General features: G+C 43.8%; 1 protein-coding gene across 1 annotated transcript in view; it reads left to right on the top strand.

Annotated features, from left to right (window-relative positions):
- Positions 1-12,022, top strand: part of ACOXL (acyl-CoA oxidase like) — a gene marked incomplete at its 3' end in the record, with an annotated part of 366,752 nt that overhangs the window by 219,934 nt on the left and 134,796 nt on the right. Inside the window, 1 exon segment of the mRNA XM_082672845.1 lies at positions 4,014-4,103. Within this exon segment, the coding sequence (XP_082528971.1) occupies positions 4,014-4,103 (90 nt within the window).

Below are 12,022 nucleotides of genomic sequence, written 5' to 3'. Positions count from 1 at the left end.
AATTCTTTTTCAAGTAGACTGCCTATTTCCTCTTCATTTGTTAGATCTGATGGGTTTTTACCTTGCTCCTTCATCTGCTGTGTGTTTCTCTGTCTTCTCATTTTGCGTATCTTACTGTGTTTGGGGTCTCGTTTTCGCAGGCTGCAGGTTTGTAGTTCCTATTGTTTTTGGTGTCTGCCCCCAGTGGCTAAGGTTGGTTTTGTGGGTTGTGTAGGCTTCGTGGTGGAAGGGACTAGTGCCTTTGTTCTGGTGGATGAGGCTGGGTCTTGTCTTTCTGGTGGCCAGGTCCACGTCTGGTGGTATGTTTGGGGTGTCTGTGACCTTATTATGATTTTAGGCAGCCTCTCTGCTAATGGGTGGGGTTGTGTTCCTGTCTTGCTAGTTGTTTGGCATAGGGTGTCCAGCACTCTAGCTTGCTGGTCATTGAGTGGAGCTGGGGCTTGGCGTTGAGATGGAGATCTCTGGGAGATTTTCGCCGTTTGATATTACGTGGAGCTGGGAGGTCTGTTGTGGACCAATGTCCTGAACTTGGCTCTCCCACCTCAGAGGCACAGCCCTGACGCCTGGCTGGAGCACCAAGAGCCTGTCATCCACACGGCTCAGAATAAAAGGCAGAAAGAAAGAAGAATATAAAACAAAATAAAATAAAATAAAGTTATTGAAATCAAAAATAATTATTAAAAAAATTTAAAGTTATAAAAAAAGAAAGAAGGAAAGAAGAGAGCAACCAAACCAAAAAACAAATCCACCAATGCTAACAAGCGCTGAAAACGATAGTAAAAAAAAGGAAGAAAAAAAAACGGACAGACAGAATTGTCAGACAAATGGTAAAAGCAAAACTATAGAGACAAAATCACACAGAAGCATACACATACACACTCACAAAAAGAGGAAAAGGGGAAAAATCATAAATCTTGCTCTCAAAGTCCACCTCCTCAATTTGGGATGATTTGTTGTCTATTCAGGTATTCCACAGATGCAGGTACATCAAGTTGATTGTGGAGATTTAATCCGCTGCTCCTGAGGCTGCTGGGAGAGATTTTCCTTTCTCTTCTTTGTTTGCACAGCTCCCGGGGGTTCAGCTTTGGATTTGGCCCCGCCTCTGCCTGTAGGTCGCCTGAGGGCGTCTGATTTTCGCTCAGACAGGACGGGGTTAAAGGAGCAGCTGTTTCGGGGACTCTGGCTCACTCAGGCCGGGGGGGAGGGAGGGGCACGGAGTGCGGGGCGAGCCTGCGGCGGCAGAGGCCAGCGTGACGTTGCACCAGCCTGAGGTGCACCGTGCGTTCTCCCAGGGAAGTTGTCCCTGGATCCCGGGATCCTGGCAGTGGCGGGCTGCACAGGCTCCCGGGAGGGGAGGTGTGGAGAGTGACCTGTGGTGGCACACAGGCTTCTTGGTGGCGGCAGCAGCAGCCTTAGCGTCTCATGCCCGTCTCTGGGGTCCGCGCTTTTAGCCGCGGCTCACGCCCGTCTCTGGAGCTCCTTTAAGCGGTGCTCTTAATCCCCTCTCCTCGCGCACCCCAAAACAATGGTCTCTTGCCTCTTCGGCAGCTCCAGACTTTCTCGGACTCCCTCCCGGCCAGCTGTGGCGCACTAACCCCTTCAGGCTGTGTTCACACCGCCAGTCCTCTCCCTGGGATCCGAATTCCGACCTTCGAAGCCCGAGCCTCAGCTCCCAGTCCCTCCGCGCCCGGGCTGGTGAGTGCCGGTCGGCACCGATCCTCTGTGCGGGAATCTCCCCGCTTTTCCCTCCGCACCCCTCTGGCTGCGCTCTCCTCCGCGGCGCCGAAGCTTTCCCCCTCCGCCTCCCGCAGTCTCCTCCCGCGAAGGGGCCTCCTAGTGTAGGAAACCTTTCCTCCTTCACGGCTCCCTCCCACTGGTGCAGGTCCCGACCCTATTCTTTGTCTCTGTTTTTTCTTTTTTCTTTTGCCCTACCCAGGTACGTGGGGAGTTTCTTGCCTTTTGGGAGGTCCGAGGTCTTCTGCCAGCGTTCAGTAGGTGTTCTGTAGGAGCTGTTCCACGTGTAGATGTATTTCTGATGTATTTGTGGGGAGGAAGGTGATCTCCACGTCTTACTTCTCCGCCATCTTGAAGCTCCTCCACTCTGCTGCTTTTTGAGTGAGCCACTGCTCGGGTTATTTTAAATCCCTGATGGCCTGGTTTCCAGGGCAGGGTGTGAACAGTTCAAAAATGTCAGAACAACAGAGAACCTGTTTTTCCCTCTCTTGCTGGAAGAGACCAGAGCAAAATGATCAAGGAAAAAGTACTTTATTTCTTCAGAATTATTATTTTGAGCCTTTAGCAGGTGTGCTTCTTATATAACAGCTTCTTCCCAAGTCTGAGGTGGTAGGTCTCATGTTCATCTTTTCCGTACCAGAACTTGAGGGGTTATTCAAAAACATTCCAACGTAGCCCTTGAGCCTTGCTCTCTTTATCTGTAAAATGGGGTAACACCTACCTCACAGGGCTGTTGAGAGGAGGAAAAGGATTAAGCGAAATAGTAAAACGAAGTCTGGGTCAAGCACCCAGCTCAGTGTCTGGCTCGTGGCAGATACTCGATAAATGGTAGAATGCTGATGGTGAAAGTGAGTCAGCTACTCCCTTGCAGGGGAAACACTCTGGGGCCTGATCACAGTCAGAACCTGATCTCATGTGGTTTGCCCGGGAATGAGGGGATTTACCCTGTGGTTATGGTGGGGGAGGGGAGGCAAGGCTGAACTTCTCCAGGCTGGAAATGCCACCAATTTCTGTTTCCATAAATATAATCAGTTTACCTTTATGAAAGTTATGAAGGATTCCTGAGGGTTTGTGAAGATGCCTTTGCTTCTGTAAACTAACACCGTGCAGAGGGCCTGCCCGGACTGCCGTGATGCAGAGGCGGACCAGGGGAAGCAGCGGGGCATCAGAGGATGGCTCCGGGACAGGGAAGCAGGGATGCTCACAGGACTTCAGGCTCTGCAGGCAGTGGGAGCCCAGAGTGCCCACTTCTGTGACTCAAGTGGCCGTTTTCAGAAATGAAGCAGGTACCCCAAGGGTAATGGGTACCTTGAGGTTGGGGTATACGGCTGCCCACGGGAGCACCGTGTGTGACCCTCCCTGACCCATGTGGCTTGAAAATTCCAACAGGGGCAGAATCTTGTCGTTCCTAGACAGAGCCAAAGTGCTAAGTGCACATACTCCTGGGAGAGGTGATGCGACAGCCGCCTGTGATGTAACTTACATGGTAGGGCTGATTTGGAAGCAGATTCTGAGAGTGGGAAGGATTCTGAGAGTTAAGGGGGAGGACAATGGCCTGGAAGAAAGAGAGCACAGAGGCCTTGAGAGGGAGAAGGGCCTGTGGCCGAACGCGGGCAACTCTGCTCCCTCCACGTCTGGCCTGGGGCTGATCAGCTTTCTCTGGAGCAGCTGATTCTCCCAGTGTGTGTGCAGAAACACTTCACCACTTTGGAAAGGAGCAGCAGGCTACCACCATTTAAATAAGGATTTCAGGAAGTGAGAAAAGAAAAAAAGTAAACTAGGTGGAAGCTGGTGTGTGTATTTATGATGCAGAATATTTAATGACATGAAGAGGCAGAGTGGCAATTTAGGATTTTTTATGTTGTCTCCCAGGAATCATAGGTATATTTACTAATTAAAAAAGGGTTTGGGTGGGGGAGGCATCATTCTCCTGCATATTGTGGGGTATAATCACAAATACCTTGACATTTATTCAATTTCATAAGATTTGGAAGAGAAAGAGAAAAAATTAGCATAATTTGTTGAGATATTTTGGAAAAATGTGACATGATTGTTTTCAAATGTTTTTACTACCAACAAAGGCCATACCCTCAAATAATATTTATGGACCAAAAGTTCATGGGATGGGTCAAAATTCTTAGAATGGCTATTCTGGGTAGGAGAAATAGAGTTATTTTCTTTTTTTCAATTGTGTGTATTTAATTTCAAAGAAAATGTTAGTCCTTTATAATGATGGGACTGCAAATTTAAAATCTGCTTTTCTTTTTTTTTTGCAATAGGGTTACATGATGGAAAACGGAATCTCAGGCTTAAAACGTGACACAGATATGTTTGTAACTTTTGAAGGTGACAGTGTTGTAATGCTGCAGGTAAGATTCGGGAAATATTTATTCTTTTTAAACAGCATAATTTTCAAGATCAAGAGTTATCCAGAAATCTGAAATGCTTTATATGTTTTATCTTCGTCTGATGTCTTCACTTAATTGGCAGGTGTTTTTCCCTTAAGCACTTGATTTTTGCAGTAGTTGAATTGAAGGGGTATTAATTTATTTATTTCCTAGCTGATCTTTGATGCTGAACTATATCTTTTCTTGGCTTAAGAAAACTACTTCTTGTACATATGGAGTCATATAGATTCTACTGGGAAGGCTATTCCCAAAGAGTTTGTAAGGTCCAATTTAAAATACACAGAGTGAATGAAAATGAAAACATAACATATCAAAAAATGTTGGATGCAGATAAAGCAATGCTTAGAGGGAAATTTATAGCATTAAATGCTTACTTTAGAAAAGAGAATATGTCTCAAATCAAAAATTTTGTTCCCACCTCCAGAAAATAAAAAAGTGCAGCAAAATAAGCATAAACCAAGCATAAAAAAGAGACTAACAAAGAAAAGAGCACAAATCAATGAAACTGAAAAAGGTGAAAAATCCATGAAACAGAAAGCTGATTCTTTGAAAAGAATCAATAAAGTTGTTAACTCCCTAGCAAGAATGACAAAGACAAAAAATAGGAAGACTCAAATAACCAGTATTAGGAATGAAAAAAGATATATAACTAGATATCCTGCAGCCACTAAAATAATAATGAGGGAATACTAGAAAATAACTTTGCATTAATAAATTTGATGACTTAGAAGAAATTACCAATTCCTCAAAAACCACAAAGACCCAAATGCAGCCACTTGAAATAGACAATCTGTGTAGTCCTATAATAGAAAAGAAATTTAATGTTTAATAATAATACAAAGAAAGCTTCAGGTCTAGGTTTCATTGGAGAATTCCATCAAACATTTAAAGAAGAGTTTTACAAAATCTCTTGCAGAAAATAGAAGAGAAGGAAACAATTCCCAACTCGGTTTCATACAGCTCGTATTACTCTGATACCAAAAGTAGAGAATACAAAAAAGGGGAAGCTACATATCAAAAACTTGCATGACCTTAGATACAAAGATCCTCAATAAGATTTTAACAAATTAAATCTGGCAGTGTATAAAATGAATTATATACCATGAAGAAGTGGAATTCATTCCTGGTATACAAGGCAGCTTCAACATTCAAAAGTCAATCAATGTAATCCATCATATCAAGTGACTGAAAAAGAAAAAAAATCATATGATCATGTTGGTTTACACAGAAAAAGCATTTGACCAAATCCAACAATGGTTCTTGATAAAATCTCTCGGCAAACTAGGAATAGAGGGGAATTTCTGCAACTTGTGGATAAAAAAGTATCCACAAAAAACTGTAGCTAGCATCATGCTTAATGGTGAAACACTGAATGCTTTCCCCCTAAGATCAGATATAAGTCAAGGATGTCCACTGGTGCCACTGCTACTCAACATGGAGTTGGAAGTTATGGTGAGGGCAATCAGGCAAGAAAAAATAAATAAAATACATAGAGATTAAAAGGGAAAGAAACGAAAACTGTTCTTATTTGCAAATTACATCATTGTCTACATAGAGAATCCAAAGAATCTGCAGAAAAATTCTAGAACTAATAAGTGAGTTCAGCAAGACCACAGGATATAAGATCAGTATACAAAAATCAATCAGATTTCTATATACCATTAAGGAACATGTGGAAACTGAAATTAAACATATAATATCATTTACAATTGTTTCAAAGAAAACAAAATACATAGGTGTAAATCTAATAACTATGTATAGGATCTTTATGCTGGAAATTACAAAATGCTGTTGAAAGAAATCAAAGAAGTCCTAAGTGAATGGAGAGGCATACTAAATATATTCACAGATTGGATGACTCTGCACAGGAAAGATGTCCATTTTGCCAGAACTGATCTATCTATCTATATTTATATAATGAGATCATTATATAATTTATATAATGTAATAAAATCACAACAGAGTTTTTTGTAGACATAGACGAACTTATTCTAAGACATCATCAAAATGGTGGAAGAGGCGTTTTCTGCCATCTTTCCCCCAAAGAACACCAGTTTTGACAATTATTCATGGATGAGAGTTCCTTTGTGAAAGTCCAGGAGTCCAGTGGAGAAGTTCCAGCACATTGTTGGAACAAACAAACAAACAAAAAATCTGAGATTGAACACATTGAAGAGGGCAAGAGGAACAGCTTCACTTTACCTGCGTTACTCCTCTCCCAGGGTGGCACAGCTAAAGGACAAAAAGACCTTCTTGGCTGGTGGTTTCTCCCATGGGGAAAATGAGAGCATGTGAGTGAACACCCAGCTTCCCCAGCTGTGCAGGACTCTGCTGTAGTAATCAAAACAGTATGGTACTGGCATTAGAGAAGACACATCGACCCATGGAACAGAATGCAGAGCCCAGAAATAAAGCCGTGCATATATGGTCAACTAATATTGGATAAGGGAGCCAAGAATATACTATGAGTAGAGTCGAGTGGGGACAGCTACTTAAGAACTGCCATTTACTGTGGGCTGGGTTAAGAATTGCTTTTCTTCTGTCTCCCTCCCACCTAAACACTCCTTAAGAATATTCAGTAATCAGACATGGCACTAGTTCACACTCTCCATCTCAGCTGATAAGCCAAGTGTGTGAGGTTTCTCAGCAATTTTCTCCTCAGGAGTATATCTCACACTCAAGCGTGTGCTTCGACGTTGCTTGACCCTGAAGTGGTGACTCAGTGCTTTATTTGCAAGCTCTAGCTTGTAGACACTATGGAAAGGTGGTTTAATGTAGTTATGGGAGTAGAGTCACAATCTCTAACTATGAAGCGAGTGGAAGCAGAGGAGAAACAGGGACAGCTTGCTTATTGTCACATAAATGGGAGCATGGGCAGTGGAAAAGAGGGACTCTGGACCATGGAGGGCAGGGATGCAGGGATGTTGGGCTGGAGGGAGGCTGAGCTGCCTGCTCAGGAGGACGTGTCATCACAAAGAGGCAGAGCACCCATGCAGTGAGAACCCATGCAGGGTTTTGAGGCCCAGGCTGAGGAAGGAAGCCAGGGATGGTCATTGTGGGGCTTCCCTAGTGGCACAGTGGTTAAGAATCTGCCTGCCAATGCAGGGGATACAGGTTCGAGCCCTGGTCCAGGAAGATCCTACATTGCAGTGGAGCAACTAAGCCCGTGCATCACAACTACTGAGCCTGCGCTCTAGATCCTGCGAGCCACAACTCCCGATGCCCACGCACCTAGAACCCGTGGTCCGCAACAAGAGAAGCCACTGCAATGAGAAGCCCGCACACTGCAATGAAGAGTAGCCCCCGCTTGCCACAACTAGAGAAAGCCTGCACGCAGCAACGAAGACCCAACGCAGCCAAAAATAAATAAATTTAAAAAAATACCTTAAAAAACCAGATTGTGTAGGCCTTCTTTGGCCAGTTTTCCAGATAGACGTCTTCCAGACACATGCTGGAAAAATACTACCTCAAGCTATGATCAAAGCTTATCAAGAGATGGAAACACTGATTTTATAAGTGGTGTGGTTCAGGGGTCCCCAAGACCACCCCCAGGTTGGATAATTCTGTAGGAGAACTCACAGGATGCCACATATAGTCATACTCATGGTTAGGATTTATTGTAGCAAAAGGATAAAACACAAACTCGGCAAAGGGAAAAGGCACATGGGCAGAGTCCGAAGGAAACCAGGCATGAGATTCCAAGACTCCTCTCCCAGTGGAGTCACAGAGGACATGCTTAATTCTTCCAGCAGTGAATTGTGACAGTACATGTGAAACGCTGTTTACCGGGGAAGCTCATCACAGACTCAGCATCCAACGTTTTTACTGGAGGCTGGTCACATAGGGTACCCTCTGCCTAGCACATATTAGAATTCCAGATTTTCAAACAGAAAACAGGTGTTCAGCACAAACCGTATTGTTTGCACAAAGTGTTTAGGCACAGAGAGCCACCCTTGTCAGTCACAGAATGATGGGAACCCTCCCCAAATCCAGGTTCCCAGATGCCAGCCAAGGGCATCCTTGCAAGCACACCCTTCCAAGAATAGCAGTCTCAGGCCTTCTGTGTTAACTCTTCCGCAGTGGTGCTCTAAGATAAGGCAGATGCCCTTCTTGATTTTATTGCTAAGAAAATGAAAGATTAAAGGTGGTGGTGAGTGGGGAAGCATTCCCACAACTTCCAGAATTAGAAGGAGAGAAGATCCTTAGACACTGCACCATAGATAAGAGGATTAAAAACCAAGGGGATGACTTCTGGTTCGAGATCATGGCATGAACACCAGCAAGGCAGCTCTTTCCTCTTCAATCCTTTTGAAATAACTAGAAGAAAGAATAGAGGGGAACACATCTGCAGGGGCATTGACAGTGGTGGAGGGGCCATCAGAAGACAAAGGAGTTTGATAAATTTCTGGAGAATGGGAAGCAGATGGGATGGAATTGATGGATGAGGTCAAGGGAACACTGATGGAAGTGGGAGTTGTTTCTTTTGGACGTCTCTGGAGAGATGCTGAGTCACAGGGACTGAGAGCAGGAGAGGGATTGGGGCAGAGAGCCAGGCATTCCTCTGAAGGCTTGTCTGATGGCAGGACAGCCATCCTCCCCACATCAGAGAACTTGACTACAGCAGTAGCATCTGCCACAACTCTGGAAACCTACAGCTTAGTCTCCTGGGGTGAGAGACTGAGATTTACTGGGGAAGGAGTGGGGGCAGCCTGCCTGCTTGTTGCCAGTTGACACAGCCTACCAGGAAACCTACAGTTGACATGCCCTGCTTTGTACCCAGAGCTTTCAGACTGCCTGGCATCCACCCAATGGTGGGGAAGGTGGCGCTAGCTACCCTCCACTGGTCAACCTGGCCTTCCACTTGAGTGTTGGAATCAGCCCATGTTGGGGAGGCTATCCCTCTCTGGGCTGGATTCTGTTTTGATTCCACTTATCGAAGCAGAGATAGAAATTTCAGGAGACCAGGGAACAGAAACTGGTCAGTAATTTTCATAGTATTCTTCCATTACAGGGCTTTCAACCCTCTGCCTGAAGGTGGGATTCTTTAGCGATCCTGAAGATACTAGAGCTGCTGTCCCATAATTGAGGAGATGTGGACAGAGCAGGCACATGCTTCAGAGTTTCTGCAGGCTTTATATATTTCCCTTTGAGCAAGATAGAAGGTTTTCTGACCCTTTCATTATTTTCCTGGGGCAGAGGTTGTAGGCCCTTGGTGAAATTTAATTACACCCTCCACCAAATCCAATTACTGCCTACACCCATGAAATCCCATTATAACTTTCTTTTGCTTCATTAGAGGTACCCTAGGACAGGTCCCTTCTTAATCCACAGATTTCCTAAGGAATATCAGTCAGAGGCTTTGCATACATTGTTTATTACTCCAAGAGCATATATGCAAAAATGCAAATGACCTACAGCCTGACTTGCTTAAAAACCAAGCATGTATCTAGTTTCCTGTAAGAAAGCTGATTCCTTAGGGATTTCAGGCCCCTAGGGGTATTTTCCCAATGATACTCAGATATTTTGTTTTGTTTTTCTTATTATTTCCAACTTTTGAAAATTTCAAACAGAAATTTCAAGAGAAAATTGAAAGACTAGTGCAATAACACTTGAGCAAGTTTTCTACTTCCAAATGTTAGCATTTTGCTATATTTAAGTGGTCTCTTTCTTATTCTCTTTATACACATATTTGTGTGTGTGTGTGTAACCATTTGAAAGTTGCAGACATCAGACACTTCATCCCTAAAAACTTCGACATTCATTTTCTAAAATAAGGACATTTTCTTTCAAAAGCACGGTACTATCATCACACCTAAGCAAATGAACAATAATTCCATAATACAGGTTATCTAATTAGGGTGATCAGAAACTTAAGGAAAAACCATAACACATGAAAGAAGGAGCAATATGAACAAATAGAATAAGTGGCACTGGGAGAAGCAAAAACCAATTAATATCCCTGGAGATGTGTGATGACCTTGCATCTATAAGACGAAAACACCCTGCCGTGACAATGAGCACTCAGAGAACCATAGTGCATTAAACCATCGTAATCATAGTGCCAAGAACCATAGTAGATTCAAATTATATGTTTGCTTAATTTAAAAAAATCCAATATAGGGCTTCCCTGGTGGCGCAGTGGTTGAGAGTCCGCCTGCCGATGCAGGGGACACGGGTTCGTGCCCCGGTCTGGGAAGATCCCACATGCCGTGGAGCGGCTGGGCCCGTGAGCCATGGCTGCTGAGCCTGCGCATCCGGAGCCTGTGCTCCGCAACGGGAGAGGCCACAACAGTGAGAGGCCCACGTACGGCAAAAAAAAAAAAAGAATCCAATATAAAGGCCAAAGGATAAATTTGAGAAAACTTCTTAGAAAGAAGATCAGCAAAACTAAGTGAAGGTAAGTAAAAGGGAAAGGCTGAGAGACATGGATGATCATGTCTAGGAAACTGATGACATTCCTGAAAGAGGGAGCAGAGAACACAGACAGGCAGACAAATCCAGAGAAATAAAAGAAGACAATTTCCCAGGTCTGAAAAGAGTCACAAGTCTTGAAATTGGCAGGACCCACCAGAAAAGGTCAGAGCCTGAAAACAGCCTGGAGAATTTCAGATCACCAAGTAAGGACAAAGAGAGGGCCGCCAAACTTTAGACTGAGGAAACATCAGATTATTTACTAAGAAAAGAGAGTCAGATTGACCTCAGCCCTATTAGCGGCAGCGCTGAAGGCTGGGGCAGCGCCTCTCAACTCCGCTGCACCCATACGTTCCTAGGGATCTTGTTCACATTCAGATTCTGGGGTGGGTCCGCATTTCTGCTTTCTAGCAAGCTCCTCGGTGGTGTTGACGCTGCTGGTCTGTGGACCACACTTTGAGTGACCAGGTCTGAAATAAAATGGAACAATGCCTTTAGAATTCAGAAGAAAGTTACTTTGAACGTAAAATTTTATAGCTAGCTAAATTATTCATCACAGATGAGCCAGATTTACAGATATTCAAATGCTCAGGAAGTTTACCTTGCCATGCACTTTCTGAGCAATATTACTTATAGATGAACTGGAGAAAAGCATAAAAGGAATTAAGAGTTAGACATCTATGCTTTCTGGAGCTAATCCAAGAGGAGTACGTATAAAGAAATACCTGCGTAGTAGTGGTGTAGCAGGCCCAGAACACAATTAGTCCAAATTAGAACAGGAAGTCAGAAGGAACACAAGAATGACTTTGAGAAGGAAATGATTTCGGGTCAACAAATAGAATGATTAAGAAGCAGGGAGGTCTTAGTGATGATGGAAAAGGCATATGGTTCTTCTTGAAACAAGGGGAGAAATAGTCCATTAAGACTCCAGGAAAAGTAAAGCTACTCAATAAAAAGTGTGTTCCAAATCGGAAGCAGACTAAAACATAACACAGGAATGTTTGACCTTGACCTTTGGAAGCTGCTGCTTCTAGGAGAACAAAAACTACTTCAGAATGGATATTTCTGGAGTGAGGTCCTGGAGGTAAGGGATTGGAAAGGAGACATTTACTTTTTATTTAAGACCATAATATGGCTTGAAGTTTTTAAAAATTTCCAAAAAATTGAAAAAATTTAAAAATCAAATTTATTTAAAACCATGAAAAGAAATAGTGCCTCCCTTAAATATAAAAAGTGGAGGAGGGGAGAGAAAGAAGAAAGAGTAACAAAGAAAGGGAGGGAGGCCTCTTCAAGAGAATAAAGGCCACACACACACACACACACACACACACACACGCACACGCACACCTTACTCTTCAGCCCTAATGTTCTCCCCACCCCCATCACTGGGGTGAATCCCAGATTCTTCTCCCAGATGAGCTGGACCTCAGGTATTACAATGGGGTTTGGGGACAGGTATGGTGTTGGGT

Source organism: Grampus griseus, assembly GCF_964374135.1.
Source record: "Grampus griseus genome assembly, chromosome: 15".
NCBI classification, from domain to species: domain Eukaryota; kingdom Metazoa; phylum Chordata; class Mammalia; order Artiodactyla; family Delphinidae; genus Grampus; species Grampus griseus.
Note: the sequence above shows the minus strand (reverse complement) of the source record. Positions and strands in the feature narration are given on the sequence as shown.